Below are 21,028 nucleotides of genomic sequence, written 5' to 3' on the forward strand. Positions count from 1 at the left end.
GAAATAGTAATGTAGTTTTTGTTATTTAATCTACTAATATGTTCAAGTGCATAAATAGATTTCCTAACATTAAACCTACAGTACATCTCTGGGATAAACGCAGTTTATCTTAAAAATAAATACTTTGCTAGATTCAATTAGCTAAGATTTTGGCATCTATATTCATGAGTGAGATTATAGTTTTCCTCTAAGTACGGCCTTGTCAAATTTTGGCGTCAAGATTAAATTAGCTTTTTAAAGTGAATTGGGTCAGTTTCCTTTTTTTTTTATTCTTGTCTACAATAATGTTTGTACAGTGGGGATTATCTGTGCTGAATTTTGGGGGGAATGCACTGGTAAACCATCTGGACCCTGTATTTTCTTTCTAGGAAGACTTTAACCACTGATTGTACTTTTTATAGTGGTTTTGAGACTATTCTGGTTATAAGGATATGGTTAATGTTAGTGTCCCCGTGTGAATAAGGCTAAAGTATGGAAACATAAATGAAGAGGCTATTTTGCTGCAAATTGTAATGAATGTGCCTTACCACAAAATGTTAGAATGTAATTTGTGTATATGTATAAATCTTTTCTACATCTTGTCTCCTCACGTATATACATGTAATCATCATCTAAGTTATTTATTTTATCATTTTCATTTGGCCATTCTTCTTAATTTTCCAGGGAAGTAAAACTCTTAGATCCTTACTTTAACCATTTTACTTTATTTAGATTTGATTTGTGTAAAAGGGAAAGCCACCATCCCTGTCCTAAATTTTTAGACCTATTATTATTTTAATATTTACTTAAGAATAAAGTTTATTTTTTCCTTTCCCTCTCCTCTCATAAGTGGTCTGCAGCTATTAATGAAAATTTTAGATGTGTATGTTTTATTCATTCTCTTTAATTTAGAAAGTTTTTAAACTATGTAATTTAGAGGGATTTTTATGTTAATTTTTATTATTTTAGTGTTTTTCTGGGCAGTATTCTTTTCTTGTCATGTCCTTGGTAAACAGATTTCCCTAAACCTTAGAGGTTTAACGCAACTTCATCTTCACAGTAGTAAGATTTTTTTTTTCTGACCATTTCTTCATAAAAGGAATTAAAATTGTTAAGCTGCCTACACGACTGAATCAGAATTAATTTAGAACCCAGAACCTTGTTAGGGCTGCAGGGAGGAGAGGGAGGGAGACTCTTGTTCTCTCATCATAGCTGTATCTGGAACTGACTCTTATTTCTGGAATAAAATAATGAAGACCTCTGGAATGATTTGGAGTCCTGGCTGGAGAACGGGCAGGGCACAGCCTCCCGCTGGTGGTTCTCCTGTCTTTGCAGGTAGCCTCAGTTTCCTGATGGAAGAGCCTCACCAGTGAGCGCCCACCCCCTCTGGTGGTCTAGGGGCCTTCCTCTCTGGGCTCCCGTGAAACATTTCAGCAAAAGGGGATTTTGTTTCTTTTCATTGTTTATTTATTTATTTATTTATTTATTTTTTTAAGAACAAGCTTAGGCTCAGTGCCTGTAGTTCAAGCAGCTAAGGCACCAGCCACATACACCAGAGCAGCAGGTTCAAATCCAGCCCGGACCTGCCAAACAACAATAACGGCTACAACCAAAAAATAGCCAGGCATTGTGGCGGGCGCCTGTAGTCCCAGCTACTTGAGAGTCTGAGGCAAGAGAATCACTTGAACCCACAGGATTTGGAAGTTGCTGTGAGCTGTGATGCCATGGTATTCTACGCAGGGCGACAGCTTGAGGCTCTGTCTCAAAAAAATAAATAAATACATGAAAAATTTTTTTAATTAAAAAAATAATAAAAGGAAAAAGCCTCATCCTGTCTCCTAGGCTGCAGTGCAGTGGTAAGGTCACAGCTCACTGTGGCCTCCAACTCCTGGGCTCAAGCAATTCTCCTGCTTCAGCCTCCTAAGTAGCTGGGACCACAGGCCTTTTCATTGTATTTTTGACTTATTTATACACAATAATTATTGGGTAGATATGTAAGTAATACAAAACTACGACTGTGCTGAACCAGAAACTTTAAAATGTTTGCCTTTGATTATCTACTTTAAAATACATACTGTTCTTAGACCTCAGGGGATCCAGGCTATGAAAAGGAGGGCAGCTGATTGGGATACTGTGGGGGGAGTATTGATAATGAGAAGCCAGAGAGATCAGCCAAGGATGATTTTTTGAAGTTAAAAAAAAAGAAAAATGTGTTTTTTCTCTGGAAAAACCCTCATCTTTTCCTTGTAGTCTCTTCAGTTTCCCTAGTAAATCTGTGCCTTGCAAGAATAGAACTAGATGAAGTAAAGTACTGGTAACTTTTGCCAAAAAACAAAAAAATTCTTTTAGGAAAGGAAGAAATGATTTTTTTAGAGTTTAAACTCTTCGTCTCATTCTGTGGCCTCCGCTAGCCAGGGGCAACCCAAGATTTCAGCTTCCGTGGGTCCTGGTTTCTCCACTTAGTGACTATCATCCTAAGCAAACCACATAACCTCTCTAGACCTCATTGTCTGCAGACTGAAGACAATGACAGCAGCTGTGTCACAGGGTTGTCCTGAGGAGTATGTGTGCACCCAGAGCCTGCAGATAAATATTGCCTGGTTTTTTTGTCATGAGCTTCAGTGGGTAACTTTGTTTTGTTTCTGTTTAACTTTTGCTTAGGTCATTCTTACCGCCTCAGATTTCCCTAACTAAACAGATACTATTATAACTTTACGGGGAAAAGGCAAAGAAATTATTCTAGGATGAGTGACTTGGTAAGGCTTCATGGAAGACGGGCTCAAAGAATTGGTGTTCAAATGGCTGGAGACCTCACACCTATTAGAGTGGCTACTATTAAAGAATGAAATGCAGAAAGCAATCAGTGTTGACAAGGGTGTGGAGAACTTGGACATGTGTTCACTTCTAGCAGGAATGCAGGAGAGTTCAGTCTCTCTGAAAAATAGTTCTGTAGTTCCCCCACAAATTTAAAATAGAAGTACCATATCATCCAGAAATTTCACTTTTGCTTGTACTCATATACCTAAAATAATTAAAAGCAAGGCCTTGAAGAAATACTTCTATACCTATTATTATTATTATTTTTTTTTTTTTTTGCAATTTTTGGCCGGGGCTGGGTTTGAACCTGCCACCTCCATCATATGGGGCCAGCTACTCCTTTGAGCCACAGGCACCGCCCCTCCTATACCTATTTTTATAGCAACAATATTCATAATAGCTAAAAGGTGGAAGAATATTTATTGGTTATATATTGAAATGATTCAAAATTCAAAAACTTCCCTTTCACCTGCCTTTACTTAATACACATAACAAAATTTATCAGCCTCTTAGCCATTTTTAAGTTCAGTAAAATACCTCCACATTGTTGTGCAAACCATCTCCAGATCTTCTTCATCTTAGAGAACTAAACTTCTATCCCTAGTAAACAATGCCCTATGTCCCCCTCTCTCCCAGCCGGCTGGCCACTTCCTCCCTCTGTGAATTTGCCCACTCTAGGGACCGTATGTCAGTGGAGCTGAAAAGTGTTTGTGTTTTTGTGACTGGCTTCTTTCACTTAGCATAATATCTTCAAGATTCATCCACATTATAGCGCAGTCTGGAATTTCCTTCCTTGTTATGGATGAATAATACTCCACTGCAGGAAAGTTCCACATTTTGTTATCCATAATCCACTGGAGAAAATGTGAGTTGCTTCCACCTTTTAACTATTACGAATATTACTGCGATAAAAGTAGGTATAGGAGGGGCGGCACCTGTGGCTCAAAGGAGTAGGGCACCAGCCCCATATGCCGGAGGTGGCAGGTTCAGACCCAGCCCCCGCCAAAAACTGGAAAAATAATAGGGAAGTTTAGTGTAATAGTAACTTGAGTATACATGGGCAAGTCTGATGTAGGTTTGTCTGTTTCAGGCAGCATGGAGAGTGCTGAAGGCCATGGCCAGGCTGAGGAGTCCCCAGCGCCGGAGGTGGGAGCTGCCGGCACCTCTCCACAGGGGCCTCGGGAAGAACAGGGACAGGGTCTTTATCAGGAAGAAACCATTGATCTGGGTGGGGATGAGTTTGGGTCTGAAGAGAACGATACGGTGTCAGAAGACTCTGGCAACTTTGTGGATAAGCTGAACGAGCACATGATGGAAAGCGTCCTCATCTCGGACTCTCCCAATCACAGCGAGGACGATGGGGCTGATCTGGGTTGTCTGCAGGATGTCATGGAGCCTGGAGAAGGCAGCACTGACCACAGGCTGGAAAACATCACAGATAGAGAAGAAGTGGACGCCCTGAGTAATGACAGTGAAACTGATGGGGACGCTACTGCTAAGGACATCTCGGACGTGACCTCTGACAGCAGAGCGTCTTTGAAAGAAGACTCGGCACAAGAAGAAATAAAAGGCACGTCTGTGTTTGAGAGTGATGATGCAGAGAACTCGGTGCCCAGGGATGCCGAGACTCCCCCCGAAGAGCAGGTCTCGGGGACGCCCTCCAGCCAGGCCTCTCCCAGAGAGGGGCCTGTCCCCGTGTGCACCATTTTCAGTAAATCCAGCTCCACTCCCTCACAGCCTCACCTGTTCTTGCACGACGGCTTCGAATCACAGATGGTGAAATCGCCCAGCTTCAGCAGTGCCAGTGAGACGTCAGCCAAGACCCCCCCACAGGTGGTCCAGCCTAGTCCCAGCCTGAGTAAATTTTTTGGAGAGACGATCAGCACTAACTCCTTAGCCTCCGACTTCTTTGATTCCTTTACTACTTCCACATTCATTTCTGTCAGTAACCCCAACGCAGGTGCTTCCGTTCCAGAAAAACTATCTTCACTCCCTGCTCCAGTGGGAGATGCTTCCCCCGACTCCACTGACCCTTCTTGCTCTGCAGGAGTTGAAAGGTCAGAATCAGGTGTTTCCTCGGCTTCTCTGGAAATTCCTGAGTCTCCAAAGCCGTTTTCACAGATACAGGCTGTATTTGCAGGGAGCGATGACCCCTTTGCCACAGCCCTGAGCATGAGTGAGACGGACCGGAGGAATGACGCCTGGCTTCCCAGCGAGGGGACCCGGGACATCCTGATGGCAGTAGTGACCCAGCAGTACAGCACTGTGTTCGTAGACAAGGAGAACCTCACCATGCCAGGACTCAGGTTCGACAACATTCAGGTAAGACGTGGAATAAGCCTGGGTTTACATCTTGTCCCATTTAACCTATAAAATATATATGGTACCTCTGAAAGGATGGGAAAATCCCTATTTGTCAGTAGTTCCTAAAATTCCAATTGTTAGATTTCTATGTTATTTTGTCCCTCGGTAATTAGGAACTATAACCAATTTCCCTAACAGTGTATTTAATGTGCAATTTAGAGTCATAGAAGTCATAGAAGTCATAGTTACGCTGTAATTCTCTGAATTAATTCTACTTTGCATGATCAGTTTGTGACCCTTGAAGTCTAGCAAATAATAAATCCACTTTTTTTAAACATAGAAAAATATAATTTGTATTACATATAACATGTTCGCTGTAGAAGCCTTTTAGATTCAATTTAAAAAATATGTAAATGCTACTATACTAAATGGTGATGCACAAATGTTCAATCTCACTAATAATCAAAGATAATCAAATTATTTCCATTTTCCATCTAATTCATTGTTTTGTTCATAATTGCTTGTTGAAGTGCAGGAAAATAGCCTGAGGTAGCCCTGATGGGACCAGAAATTGGTACGAACATTTTTAGGTAAAGTTTTAAAATGTATATTAAACCAGAAATTCCACTTTTAGAAATGTATAAGTAATCATACTTGTATACAAATACCCCACTATTGGGATATTTGTCAGAGTGAAGTGTATAATGGCAGAGAATCTGAAAGTCAGAATAGGGAGGCCTGACTGCTAAACATGAGATGAGGCATCTCACGATAACAGTGGAGTATTTACGTAGGTATCATAAGTGATGGCAGGAGATGGGGGCAGGGAGCGATGAGCAGGTGGGGCGCAGAGGATTTCTGGGGCAGTGGAACAGCTCTGTATGATACAGTCATGGTGGAGACATGGTGCTATTGTTTTTCCAAACCCGTGGAATGTACAACACCAAGCATGGACCGGAATTGTGGACGTTGGGTGACAATGAAGCCTCCTGTAGGTTCTCACTGTCGCAGACACGGTGCTTTGGTGGGGAGGTCTGTAGTGCAGAAGGCCATGTGTCCGGAGCAGCAGGTGTTAGAAATCTCAGTACCTTCCGCTCAGTTTTGTATGAACCTAAAACTGTTCTAAATATTACCTGTTCTAAAGAATGTTAAGGCAGAATACTTAATTGAGATTCATGTATTGTTAAATTTGAGAATCGGGATATAAGGCAGCATGCAGCATGCACCGTGGGATAACACTTTTGTAGAGACACGTGTACGTGTGTATCAGATTAAATCATTTGTATGTCAGTTTATTGTGCCCGGATGGCCCGTACTTTAGCGGTTTCTGTGGCAGTGCGCATGGGCCACCGTGACCGCCAGTTTACTGGCCATGTTCCCTGTACGTCTCTTTCTTCCTAGACCTCAGAGAAGGACCCACAGCCCCCTCTGGGTAGAATTAATTACTCACTGTTGAAAACAAATAGGTAAGCCACCAAGCCAGTGTGAATAAGACTATTTCTGCTGAATTGATAGACTGCTGAATCTTATCAATTCAGCCTGAGAGTGCTGGATTCTCTAGAAAAAGAAGAGTGACGTGCTAGAGAAGTGAGGTTTATTAATTTTTTCAAATAACTGAAGGGTAAGCCTACAGCATGCAGGTTTGGGGTATTTTACGTGATAGTCTTTCCAGAATATTCATTTGTTAGCCCTGTATTTATTGTGGGCTGTTTGTCAGGCCTCATTCTGGCACCTATCCCTGCTCTCCTGGCAGAATTCGTCTGTACTGAACATGATTTAGCTTCTGTAGGACCTTTCTAAGGAAGACCAGTAATTTGATTTCAGGGCTATTGGATATGTGGAATTTCATTTCCTTTTCACTGACTCCTTACCCACTTTCCTCCCCAGGCCTCTGGATGCTGCACCCCAAGGAGATGGCTCTAGTTAGTTCTGTGTCACGTTTCCCCCCTTTTTTCCCCTTTTTGCTGTTCAGTTCCTCAGGCATCAGTGAGCCTGTCCTCTAGCACCTTCTTCTCAAAACATCTGCTGTCTACAGTTTGCTTCCCCTTGCCTTAGAAACTGGGGAGGAGTGGGAGGGCTGCCACAGAAGGATGCAACCCAGGGGTTCCGAGCAAGGTGCATTTGGAAATATGCAGAGGCTTCTCAGTGGTTGAGAAAGGGCTGGAGTGCGCATCTGATGATGTTCTTAGGCTGGGTGGTTGACACACGGCAGAAATCACCTGCTCAGAAACGCAGGTCATTCTTGAGTTGAGAACACAAGGGCTAAAATTCTGTGCTTGTCCAACCCAGATTAGATGGCATCTGGAGGCTCTGCTGTGGGCTCAGAGACAGGTGCTCTGCAGATTAAAGCGTCTTTTGCAATTCACGGTGGTTCCTTTAGAAACCTGGTGATAAGTAGAAAGTGGAACTAAGAATGTTCCCAAAGGAACTTCGGCTTTCACATATGAAAAATGTGCTGCTTGTCTGCTCACTCGGTGGCTGTTAACTTATTATCCTTCAAAGAACTTTTCCTTCCTAGGATAGAAAGGAAAAACCGTGAGATTGTCCTTGAGTGGAAATGCTGAGGACTTCAGGCTGGTGTAGTGGAGTTCTCTGTTACTCTGTGCACACCAGGCTTTTAAGGTGTTAGCCAACCCTTCTGAGGTTTACCTGCTGAGAGTTTTCTCCCTCTGCGATTGTTACCAGTCAAGTTTTGTTTTAAATCGGTTTTCTAAAACACTTACATTTGAATTTCTTTCCAAAAGTGTTCGTCTCTTGGTACCTAATTAAAAATCCACTTCTTAATGGACTAAAATTTAAATTTTTTTAAAAATTGCTGCTTTGTTAGTTGACCTCTGTGGTGATCTAAGTGAGATTAGAGGCCTGAAAACTCAGTGTGTACAACCTTGCCCCTCTGTAGCAGCAACACACAGAGAACGTGTGCATGGGACAGATGTATGTGTAGCTGGGATATATAACTAGACATGGCGTTCGTTCTTCACAAAGAAGTAAATGGAAAGTTTGTGGGGAAATGATAGCCTAGAAATTTTAAGAGCCAGTAAGGATGAAGGTTGGAGAATCATTTGTGTGGAGCTTGTTCATGAAAAGAGTGAAAGAGAGTAGGGAATATAAATAAAAGCAGCACCATTTCAGGGGTGAAGCTAGCAGAGTTTCAGCTGCTGGCGCCATGTCCTGAGGCATCCAGGGTACAGAATACTCCGGCCTGCTGAGAGATTGGAAATCGGATGTAGACTTCGAGCCCAGATATTTCCTCTACCTCTTGCTCACCTTGTTCCCCTAATTCTCCCCTTCTCTGTCACTCTTCTTGAAGTTTGAATTTGATAGGATTCCCCATCAGGAAGCCCACACGGTCTGTGTTAAAACCTTTTCTTAGGTCACTCAGAATCCCCATGCCGGAAATCTCAGAAACCTCCAGAAAGCCAAAGAAGGCACTATTAGCGCCTCTTCTGCCATCACCCATTGAGCTCAAAGCTTTAAGGAATAGAAAGTACCTGTTCCTCAAAGGTGAAAGTCTCTGATCCAGTCCAGTTTCCCCTTTTATGATGAGGAAAGTGAGATAAGAGTGCTTCGTGCATTCACGATAAGCCAGCTGCTGTTATCAGAACCACAAGAGACAGCTAGTGTCAGTGAGGGTGTAGAGAAAAGGGAACACCTGTACCCCTTGGTGGGAACGTAGACTAGTGTAGTCATTATGGAAGACAGTGTGGAGAGTCCTCACAAAGTTAAAAATAGAATTGCCATATAATGCAGCAGGAAAGCAGGATCTCAGAGAGACGTCTGCACCCCCCCCGTCCCCTGCAGCACTGCTCACCGAGGCCAAGATAGAAGGCAACCAGAGCAGCCGTCCCTGAACGAGGGGCAGAGGACTCGCAGTGCGTGTACACGCAGAATACCGTGCAGCTCACAAAGAAGGACGTCCTGCCGTTTGTGACAACGTGGCCGAGCCTAGAGGGCCTTGTGTTAATGAAATAAACCAGATACAAAAAGACAAATACATGTATTTCACTTATATGTGAAATCTAATAAAGATAAACTCACAGAAGCTGGGGTGAGGGGGTGAGATGGAAGAGGAATGGGGTGGTGTTAGTCAAAGGACACAAAGGTTCATTCATGCAAGAGGAGTAAATTCTGGGGATCTAACATACAGCACAGTGATTGTAATTCATGGCACCGCGTTGTTTGCTTGAGATTTGAGGAGGGCGTGGTTCCTACCATGCACAGACACCGCACGGTAACTGTGGGGTGAATGTTGTGGTAGACAGTACACCGTACATGCTTATATCAAATGGCCACGTTGTACCCCTTGAATATAGACAATTTTGATTGTCAATTAAATATTTCAAAATTAAAAATAAAATGCCTTTTCGGGTTATCCACACCTTTAAAAAAGTAGTAGAAATCAAATAAATTGTATAAAGAGTAAGCAGTAGAATACTTAGGAGAGCAAAGAACTTTTTCAGGGCTCCCAGAAATTGCCTGAGGTGTAGACATTCTGGTGACTAGTAAGAAAACATAAGAATCTTGAATCAGGATGATTGTTTTCAAATTCTTCGTTTGCCAATAACCTACGTAACCTAGGGGTATTCATTGAACATGTGTGGCTTAGGTTTCTTAGCTGTAAAATGAAGGGGTTTGATGTGTCAGTTGGGATGTGGGGATCAGCTTTGTAACAAAGAGAGGCAGAGGCGCAGGGCTGGAGCCGGGTAGGTGCGGTCTCCCTGCGGGGCGGTGGCCAGCGGTGTGTGGCCGGCCTGCAGCAGGTCTGCCTCCTAGGCCAGGAGGGGTCTCCCCTTCCTCTCGTCAGGAGGAGGGAAAGACTGGGGAGCGCGGTAGTGTTCCTGCTGCAGTGCTTCCCGTGAATGATGGAGTGTGGGTCTGCTCACATCCCGGACCCAGAATTTAGTCACTTGGCCACGCTGAGCCGCAAAGAAGACAGGACGTAGCTTATGGCTAGGCAGCCACGTGCCAGGCAAAAGTGGGAAGTTTCGTTACTGAAAGAAGAGGAGATCAGAGACTGGTGGATGACCAGTCGTCTCTTCCGCAGTGAGTGGCTCTGGCACTAAGTGTCTGAATCTGCATAATCACAGCCAGCTTGGAATCATTAGCGGTAACTAAAGCCTACCCCACATACAGGAATTGCTCAACTTGTTACCAGCGTCCAATCCCATTTTCCAGTAAACTATGTTATAAATTGTAGGTAGGTTTTTAGACGAGGCCACAAGAACTAGGTGAAACTCCTCATGTAGCGCAAATATCGTACGTCTCTCTCCTCTTTCTCATGCTCCTTTTATTTGTAATGTAGCCAAATACAAATATTAAGAACGCACATTTCTGTACAACTCTTTCTGTGGACACGTACTTGGTTTCTCTTGGATAAAGCCCATTTTCTGAGTCTTATGATAAATGTGTGTTTATAAGAAATAGCTGAACTGTCTGTTTCCTTCGGCAGGGTACAAGTTCCCCCTGTTCCACATCCTTGGTACAATCCACAGCTTTCTATGTTCGTGTGGCCCTGATGACTAATAATGCTGAACCTTTTGATATATATGCTGTTTGTATATCCTCTTGGTGAAATTTTTCCCCATCTTTTAAACTTTGTATATTTGTCTTATTCTGAGTTTTTATGAGTTCTTTAAATGTGCTGGATAAAAGTGACTTATTTTACAGTAGATATATTGCAGTTTTTTCTTATGGTGGCTTTTGGAGAGCAGAAATTTTAATTTCTTGGTGCAGATCTACTAGCTTTGGATTATCTCAGCTTTTCTTGGTTTAAGAAAATATTTCATCTTTGTTTTTTAAAGTCATTTTTCACAGATATGCAGTATGCTTACAATATATAGAATTCTGGTTGATAGGTTTTTGAGGTTTGGTTTGGTTTCGTGTTTTTACAGATTAGGTCTCACTCTGTCACCCACGCTGGAGTGCAGTGTCCCTTAAATTCCTGGGCTCAAGTGATCCTCTCACCTCAGTCTCCTAAGTAGCGGCAACTATAGGCACATACCACAACACCCAGCTAATTTTATTTATTTATTGTTTATTTTTGCAACAGCATCTCACTTGCTCACCCTGGATACAGTGTCATGGCATCACAGCTCACAGCAACCTCAAACTCTTGGGCTCAAGCAGTTCTCTTGCCTCAGCCTCCCGAGTAGCTGGGACGACAGGTTCCTGCCACATGCCCGGCTAGTTTTTCTGTTTTTAATAGAGGCAGAGTCTCACTCTTGCTCAGGCTGGTCTGGAACTCCTGAGTTTAGGGGATCCACCCACCTTGCTGGGATTAGCAACTGTGCCCTGGACTTTTTAATTTTTTCTTTCCTTCTTTCTTTCTTTTTTTTTTTTTTATTAAGTCATATATACATAGATCATGAGTACATTTATGCCTTTGTGGTTGTTGAGGGTGGTCTTAAACTTCTGACCTCAGCCTCCCAAAGTGCTGGGATTACTGGCGTGAACCCCCATGCCTGGCTGACAGGTGTCTCCCTACAGCTTGAGCTGCCATCCCATTGTCTTCCAAATTGCATAGTTTCTGGCAAAAAGTCTACAGTCATTCTTACCTTTGCTTTTCTGTAATGTGCTTTTTTTCCTTTGGTCACATTTGAGATTTTATGACTGATTTTTCAGCGATTTGATTCTCATGTGCCTTTGAATGGTTTTCTTTTCTATTTATCTTGCTTGGGATTCACTGACCCTCTTGGACTGGGAGTTTATCATTTTTGTCAATTGGGGAAATATTTTGGCATTTCTTCAAGTATTTTTTGTGTTTCCCCTCTCTTTCCTCTTTTCTGGAAACTCTAGTTGCATATACTGCTTGATACTGCCACCGCAGGTACTGAGGATCTGGTTTTGGCATTGTTTTTATTTTTCTGGCTCATTATCTGGGGTTAAGTTGGAAATTCTAATTGCTGTGTCCTTAAGTTTTCTGCACTTTTCAGATTTGCTGTTGATCCTATTTAGTGACTTTGCACATTTTTTGTCTCCAGAATTTTTATTGGGTTATTTTTATATCTTTTTCTTTCCTCATCATTTCCAGGTTTTACTCTATCTCCTTAATGACATGAGATGTCTTGAAGTTCTCTTCTGAGCCAGGGGTGTGGCAGGTGCCTATCATCCCAGGTGCCAGAGAGGGAGAGACAGGATTCCTTGAGCCAGGAGTTTGAGTCCAGCCCAAGCAACATAGGCCTTTTAATAAAAGAAAAATATTCTTTTCTGGAAATTCCATTATCTCTGTAATTTCTGGGTCTGTTTCTATTTAATTTTTCTTTCAGTTATGGGTCATATGTACTTTTGTTGCATGGCTAGTAATTTTCTTTCTTTCCTTCTTTCTTTTCTTTTCTTTTTTTTTTTTTTTTTTGAGACTGGGTCTTGCTTTGTTGCCTGAGCTATAGTTACATATGAGAATGCATCATAGCTCACTGCAACCTCAAACTCCTGGGCTCAACCATCCTCCTTTTACCCAGGCGGGTTGTGAATTCCCAGCCTCAAGTAACATCCTGCCTCATCCTCCCAAAGTGCTAGGATTTCGGGTACAGGCCACTGTGCACAATCTCAACTCATTTTTCCCCTGTCTTAGATAACAGTCTTTTCTGTGTCTGAAAACAATCGTTAAATTCTGTTGTCCAGTGTGGTGATTGTTCACAGTAGGACAGTGAGTCCAGGCCTCTGTTCTCAGAGACAGACAGAAGCAGCGTGGCTGCCCCTGTTGTTCACCACACTCACAGGGGAGCCTCTTTTCTTTTTGTTATGTCCCCAGTCTAAGGAATGCCCAGTTAAATTGAAGCATATGCCCAAGCTAGCGGGGTTTGGAGAGGCCGGTCCAGACCCTTTTGTAACACTCTTAGAGATGATTCACCTGTGAAACATTTTATTTTGATTTCGGATTTGTTTAGGGCCTTGTAAGAAAAGAGTTTAGATTTAGCTTTGGTTCTACAGCTCTATTGAGATGTAATTCATATACCATAAATTCACACATTTAAAAGGTACAACTCAAACTGTTTTTAGAATATTGACAGAGGTGTACAACTATTGCCACAATCAATTTTGAGAACATTTTTATCACCCCAAAGGGAACCTCAAACCCTTCAGCAGTGGCTCCCCATCCTCCTACCCTCACCCTCACCCCCAGCTCCCCTGATCTCTGTCTGTCTCTCGGGCTTTCTTGTTCTGGACATTTTGCATAAACGGGATCATACACATCTTGGTCTTTCCTGACTGGCTTCTTTCAGTACACATACGTGTTCCAGGGTCATCTGTGTTACAGCACGTAACGGAAAGCCATCCTTCTTACTGACAACCTGTGTCGTGTGGATATTGTGTCTTACCCGTTCATCCCGTGGTGCTTGTCGGTGGGTCAGCGTCGCCTCTCTGCCGTAAACATCTGTGTGCAGGTGTCCACGTGGACACATGTTCTCAGCTCTCTCGAGGTATGGCTGGCTGTGGAACTGCTGGGTTGCAAGCAGCTCTGTTCAGTATTTGGAAGCTCCACCAGTCTGTGTTTCCATTTTACATTCCCAGCAAAGATGTCTGAGGGTTCTGGTTCCTCCACATTCTCGATTTGGGGGTTGGTTTTGCTTCTGTTTGTCGTTTTATGTTCAGGTGTTTGGGGGAGACAGCAGACACTAGAGACAGAGGGTCAGGCGCTCCCTGGGTGACCAGTGGAGTGCCTCGGTGGAGGCTGGGCAGAGGACCGGCAGGTGAGGGGCAGCCGGCTTTCAGTGTGCGGCCTCCTGACCGTAAGCTCCTTATTGTGCCAGACAGCAAGGTCAATATGTTCTGACCCAGCTGCTCTGGGTTCTGTTTTGTCTTTGGCCAATAAAATCTAGAAGGGACTATAAGATGTCCTGCATTACAGGAGGCCTATGGACCATGGCCATCTGCTGGCTGTGAGAACTGGCCACTTCCTCTTCTGTAACTCCCCTGACCAAGAGGATGGGGGACCGTCAGACTGTGGTACATTCTCTTCACATCTCCTCTGTGGGCCCTGAGCCTTGCCTTGGATAAAATAGACTTCTGCTTAATGCTTTGCTGGTTTTAAAGAACCTGCTGGCATTTTTGACATCGTACTCAACATCAAAGTATAGATAATATTGAGTAGAAACCCTATAAATACTAGGAAAGTGGCAAAGCTTTTAACTGTCTTTCAAGACTTACTGAACATCATAAAATTCATACCACAAGGAAATTCTAAAAATGGGAAAACTATTCCATATTCTTTCCTTAGTGTTCAAGTCTTAGAGAAAACCAGGAAATTCATACCCAGTTCTACAAATTTAAAAAATATTACAGAATTGATAGTCCAGCAACCTTATAAATATAATACACTTGGAAAGGGCTTTATCTCAAATATGCCTCAACTGAGGCATCACCAAGTTCATACAAAGAGAAACTTTATAGTTACTATAAAGGTGCAGAAGTATTTAGTTAAAGCTTAAAGTGCATCAGGGTTTTCATACAAGTAAAACCTGAAGGAAGCCAGGCATGGCGGCCCGTGCCTGTAACCCCAGCTCTCTGGGAGCCTGAGGAGGGGGCATTGCCTGAGCTCAGGAGTTTGAGACCACCCAGAGCAAGAGTGAAACCCCATCTCTTTAAAAAAAAAAAAAGGCCTGGGCATTGTGGTGGGTACCTGGAGTCTCAGCTTCTAGGGACGCTGAGACAAGAGAATCACTTGAGGCCAAAAGTTTGACATTTATGTGAGCTATGACATCACATCTCTCTACTGAGAATGATGTAGTGAGACTCTTTCTTTAAAAAACTAAAGGATATTTTCAGACTTTACCTTGGCATATTTATTGTACAGAATGATGTGCCCTCAAGGTAATTTGATCATTTTGTCAAATGACCAATGACTTGTATTTTGATAGGTATAATTTTTAATGTATTCAGAGTGCTTTGTATTGAAATTATTCAAAAGCAACTATTGAGGTAATTCAGTTCTCAAATTCGTTGATGCTGCACCTTTATCTTTAATGTCTATATGAAAAAGTGTTATTTGTTCTTTCAGCCTCAGGGCTATGAGAGGCCGTTTAATATTATGTGAATATGGTTAGTATCTATTTTTCCATGATCACTTAATGGCCGATGTAAACTACATTAAAAGCATGTAGTTTTGGGGGGTGGAGGGTTAATCGTGAAATAGTGATGCGTGTGGGTATCCATCGCAGAATCGGGATGTTTCTTCCTCTATATTAAAGAAAGGAAGGAAGGAGAGAGGGAGGGAGAGAGAGAGAGAGATAAAAAGAGAAAGAGAACCCGCTGGCTCTAAGGGACTCCACCAGGCACAATGGCAGGAAAGCCGCCTCCTGTCACCCCTGTAAATGTGGAGGACGCGTGGTCTAAACACCTCAGCCTCACTGTGCCCTGACTGCCTTTAGTTAGTGGCACAGCAAGGGGCGGGTGGGTCTTAAGACATTGTCACAGCCCTGGACTTCCAAAGGTGGGATATCGTTGGCCATGTGCTCACATCTCAGGAACTTTCTGTGGTAACCCAAGTGTTAATTCTAAAGAGAATTTCAAGGACAAGAGAGTTTCGCAGTGTGGCCTCATTAATTGAGAATGTTTCAAGGATGGAGGATTTAAATTGGTCTTCCCTCCCTGGTATTAAGATTTGATTTTGCTCTTTTGCCCAGCTCGCTGTTCCTCTGGCTAAGATAATGTTCTTTGTGTGGTACAAGTTGCATTTTTGCAAAGCTTTATGGAGCCATACGTCTAAGCTCTTTTTATTTTGCCCTTTAATTATCGCTGCTAGATCAGTTAGCTGCTTTTGCGGCTCCGCTGTTTGAGCACTTCACCTTAACTCTCTGAAGGCAGAAATTGTAAGAGCTGCTCGTAGGCCTCTGCCTGTGTGAGGAGAGGCAAGGTCTCGCTCTGCAAGCAGAAGGCTCAGCGCCCGGGGGAGATGGGCTGTGACCTGGAGCCACTGTGCTCCCCCCGCCCCCCAACGGGCTGTCAGTCTCCATGGAAGGTGTCAGCAGAGCGGACAGCAGCCAGTGTCTGCAGCGGTCCTGCACCCCTCACTCACATGGGCTCGTTATTGCTTTTAAGTGTCACCATTTTGAAAGATAGCAAAAGATTGAAATAGCCTGCTTATTAGTGGAACTGCCTCTGCGGGTTTCCCAGCAAACCGGAGAACAATGGGAGGGATGAGGCAGTGGGGAGGTGCCTGCAGGGAGCTCTGCACTCCGACTCCTCCCCTCATCCTGCGGCCTGGCTCCATGCTGAGAGGGAGAGATTTGGGGGCGTCATCCTCCCCCCCCCCCCGGGGCTGCCCAGTTTTAGTTTCTCTCTTCAGCTCTGCCGAGACCTTGTTGCCTGTGCTGTGTGTTTTCTGCGGCAGCCGCTACCCAGCAGCATCTTGGTGGCCTCAGAGATGCTGCTCCCTCTCCACACTGCCTTTCCTTAGGTGCCAGTAGGGAGAGAGACATCCCGAGCTTTGTTCCATAACAACTCTTTGTCCTGGGCGGCCTGCGACGTCTCCTTCCAATGGGCCCTGCAGCAAGGAGTGTGCTCATGCTGACCTCTGGGGCAGGTGTCCAGTGAGCAGGCCTTGCTCTGGACTCGCAGCCTGTACTGCAGGGTGTGATGGTGTTCTCAGCACTAGCCTGGTCACTGGCTTGTCCCCAAACATCCCTTACGTTGGTAATGGCCAGCTTGGACCACAGGGATTCTGCTGATGGTAAATATACTCACCTAGGGTGCTTGTTGCCGCAAGTCCCAGGTCCCTCATCAGGTAGGGCCTTCCCCTAGCCTTCATTGTCCCCCCTTTAAAGTGACATGCTTCAGATTTCAACCTGCAAGATGAGGGTCATCTGAGGAGTCAGCCAGGAGATGGAAATTGCCTCAGTGCCAGGGTGAAAGTAGACTCCTCTCTGGCCTGCAGCACAAAGCGCACCCTCCCCACCCCCAAACCCCCCACCCCCCCACCGGTGAGCGGAGAGCTAACTATGAGCAGCTGCAAGAAGGGAGGCTCCATTGTCCTCGGTCTGACCAGCAAACTTAGTGTGAAGGGCGGCACCTTCGTGCCACTGGTAACCTGCCTCCTCCAGCGCTGGGCCTGAAGCCTCTCCTGAAGCCTCAGTGGCCACAGTGAGCTGATTGACAGGGTTCAGGCAGACTGTCCAGCGTGGGCCCGGTGGTCTTCCCAGCAACTGGGGCTCATGTCCCTAGCAGTGTCACCTCTCACTCCCAGGCCTCCCAAAGCCCTCACCCGCAGCCCTTCTGGCTTGGTTTGGGGTCTCACTGTAAGCTGGTACAGGTGGGGGTAATTTACCATTTCTTCTTCAAAATGAAGAGCAATTCTAAAATTATACATTGTATTAACAGTTATGATAATTTAGCTTCTGGTTAATCGAAGTTTTATGGTAATATAACCATTACTTTTACCTCTATAAGCTAATGGAGAAATGAGGGATTTTGTTGAGTTATGAGTTCTGGTTAGCTAACTTTAATTGACATTTTATTGTCTTGACATATTTTTCTTACGTTCTTTCCAGGGAGATGCAGTTAAAGACTTGATGCTTCGCTTTCTGGGTGAAAAAACTGCAGCAAAGAGACAAGTCCTGAATGCCAACTCCGTGGAGCAGTCTTTTGTGGGACTGAAACAGCTAATTGTAAGTGGCAATGTGTTTGATTTCCAGTTTGTTTTTTGTTAAGTATTACCTTCCTACATAGCATTTTCTCTAGAAGTTAATTAGTTTCAATTTATTATCCAAAGCCCTTGCACATAAGTGAGAATTTTGTTGGATTAGATAATAGTCCTGTAGCAACAAGTGCATCATATTAATACACAGATAATTTTAGGCCTAATCAGTTAAAATGCCATTGTTTTAGATCAGATTGCTTGAGACAGCATGTACTTTGATTAAATATGCTTTATCAGACATAATAAATGGGAATAAAGGTTTTTATGTTTGTTTTTTAAAATATACTCCATGTTCTCCATTTCAGATAGAAATTTGATAATTGAACAGGAGGAATTGTAAACAATTTTTAAAGTTTGCCCTAAATTACATAAGTCGATGTCTTAAAATTCATTAATATTGGGTCACCGATACTATACATGTTGATTTATTTCAGGGAATTTCTAATCTACAACACAGCTTTAATAGTGTTAAGTTGTTTTCCTTTATTAAGGAGAAGATACCAGAATCCTCTCACCTACGGTTCATTCAGGAGTGCTAAGGTAGCGGTCTGATAAATGCTCTGAAGGGACAGCCACGTGCCACGCCATGTCCCTCCCAGGGTGGCCTCTCTCCGGTACTGCAGAGCTGCTCTGTACCCCAGCTTGTCCTAGGGTGCACTTAGCCACCCCCACTCTGTATCTGAGCACGGTCAGTGGGTGCTTTATCAGAGTGGTGTGGAGGGCAAGGTGAGTGATTTTGGGAACAGGTCCCACTAGCTTTCTGAAACTATCTTGTTAAAATTCACCCTTGCTCTATGACATTTCAGGGGCACTTGGTCCATGCCCTCAGCCTTGATTGGGTTGAGCAATCTGAACAATGGGTGTTCACTTTTCAACCTTTGAAAAGGAGATGGGGTCTCCTACTTCACTTCTCTTTCTAAGAGTTGCCAACTTGTTTTTCTTTGTTGTAGCTAATTCTTCTGTACTAAGCTCCAAATTTCACACATTATAAGTAACCTTAAGTTTTTTCAGATACAGTAATAGAGAAGTTTAGAAATCTTTTGAGGATTAAAGTTTGCCGCCCATTTAAGTCAGAGATAAAAGTTAGCCTGTGAACTAAAAGTTAAAAAGGAAAATGAAAATTTTTAAAGTTTTTTTTAAAGAAACATATGGTTTAGTCTCAACTGAGAGGTGACTCACCTCCTGTGTTAACGACTATGGGACATAAGTCACTTAGTAGCACAAAGACTTAATGGTAAAACTCCAAAGAACCCTAGTGTCTTTTTACATCACATCTACCTTTACCTCAGTATCTGAAAGTTAGCTTTATGCCTGTCTTCATCCTGCTGGCAATAACTGATGATTGTGAGGCAAAGTCTTGAACCAGAAACACGGGTAAGGAGTTTCTTGTGGACGGCTCATAGTAACACTCAGCAGAATAACAACAGTCCTTTGTAATTGATCAGTTCTTTTGAATTCACACATCCTCATTATCACGTGTGGTTCTGTGAATTCTGTACCACTTTAGCGGGTTTTCTGGGCTTGGACAAGTTGGGGCTGCCCCTACAATGCCAACCTGAAGCTCCTGTGCAGGGCGCAGCAGCCAGCTGTGACGGGCACGGCCCCATGTGTCAGGCCCCTGCAGGCCTCTCAGGATTGCAGTCCACTGGACGGCTGAGTGGACAGAGTTTCCTCGGCCTGAGGCTCCTGTGCAGGGCACAGCAGCCAGCTGTGATGGGCACAGACCCACGTGCCAGGCACCTACAGGCCTCTCAGGATTGCAGTCCACTGGAAGGCCGAGTGGACGGAGTTTCCTTGGCCCTCTCTTTTGACTTTAGACCTTCAGACCCACTTTCAATTTTATTCCATTCTGTTGTCAGCAGATCTCTTGCTTCCTATAAAAGCAAAAAGGAAAAAAATGACATCCTTTCCATTTCTCACAAAGGCTAATTTCTTATATTTTTATTCTTCAATCTCGATTGTACCTTCCTTTGATCCTTGATCTTTTTCTCAGAAAACCTTTTTTGGTATCTTGCCAAAAAGAACCTGTTTTTGAAAACATACTGAACATTGGCAGAGCGCTCTTAGTTACTTGGATTTTATCCTAACTCCATGATAAACTGAACTGGAAGCTGACACGTCATCGGTGTCAATAACAAATGCTATAACTTGGTGGAGGCAGAGTCAGAGTACAAAAATTAACAATCTGTGATAAACGCCAGGGCGCCTGTCCTGTTCTCAGTGAGTCTCTGGGCCCCGCACAGCCAAGCACGTGGTGGGTGCGCAACAACTGTTTGAATAAATAAAGGGGAGAGTGAATAGATAAATAAAAGGACCCCCCACCCCCAGGGTGGAAGCTGCTCTTTTGAGAAAATCAAGTCAAAATGTTGGTTTCAAGAAACAGAGGAAGGAGCTCAGAGGATGGGCGAGAACTACTCTCAGGGTCCCCGAAGAGTGGAGAAGAAATGGAGCCACTGTGGCAGATTAGTCTGCAGGACGATGGAACATTCCTTCCTCCCCAGCGGCAGCCAGGACCACGTGGAGCACTTCAGCAGTGTCTGTTTTACATGCTAAGGTCTCTCTTGAGATTTTTTTTGGGGGGTGGAGAGAAATGGAAGGAGTGGTGGATGAGTTTTACTGTTTAAAAAACTTGAAGACTAGATGTGGTGGCTCATGTCTGTGATCCTAGCACTTTGGAAGGCTGAGGAGGGAGGATTGCTTGAGGCCAGGAATTTAAGACCAGCCTGAGAAGAACCCCCATGTCTACAAAAAGTAGAAAAATTAACTTGGCCTCGTGGTGAGCACCTGTAATCTTAGCTTCTCAGGAGGCTGAGGCAGGAGGATCACTTGAGCCCAGGAGTGTGAAGTTATAGTGACCTCTGATGGTACTACTGCACTCTAGCCTCGGTCCCAGAGTCAAACCCTGTCTCTTGAAAATTAATACAGTCCAAAATACTCACTTTGCAGATTCCTGATAGCAGGAACCAGCTGTTCCATTGCTGAGAGGGTGGTGGTGGTTCCCTTTATTTGGCCTTGGAAAAACCTTATCATACATAGTCATGAGTAACAGGCTGTATTTGAAGTATGACTGTACTTTACAGTGAGGAGTTTAAAAATCATACACCATGCATATTAACTGTAATTAATCTGTTCTATAGGCTGTGTTTTTACCTTCTTTGATTGTTCCTGGTATTAATAAATATATATAATAGTTTGATTATTTTCATACACTGAAAATACTTGAGGCCAGTAGAGATTTTATTAACAGTCCTAACAAGGGAACTAATTTAAGGTAAGAAATGCATTTATAAGATC

The 21,028-nt window shown here is 43.6% G+C and overlaps 1 protein-coding gene across 3 annotated transcripts in view; it reads left to right on the forward strand.

Annotated features, from left to right (window-relative positions):
* The window catches only part of TRAPPC12 (trafficking protein particle complex subunit 12), a 108,464-nt gene that overhangs the window by 4,059 nt on the left and 83,377 nt on the right, over positions 1 to 21,028 (forward strand). For 2 of the 3 annotated variants that reach the window (XM_053587106.1, XM_053587108.1), the window contains exons 2-3: positions 3,887 to 5,118; positions 17,586 to 17,702. In XM_053587106.1, coding sequence (XP_053443081.1) covers positions 3,892 to 5,118; positions 17,586 to 17,702 — 1,344 coding nt within the window. In that variant the 5' untranslated portion in view covers positions 3,887 to 3,891. Of the gene's footprint in view, positions 1 to 3,871; positions 5,119 to 17,585; positions 17,703 to 21,028 lie in introns of all 3 variants that reach the window. The other variant, XM_053587107.1, reaches the window with a different exon arrangement.

The sequence above is a fragment of the Nycticebus coucang genome, chromosome 4 (assembly GCF_027406575.1).
Source record: "Nycticebus coucang isolate mNycCou1 chromosome 4, mNycCou1.pri, whole genome shotgun sequence".
In the NCBI taxonomy this organism is placed as follows: Eukaryota; Metazoa; Chordata; class Mammalia; order Primates; family Lorisidae; genus Nycticebus; species Nycticebus coucang.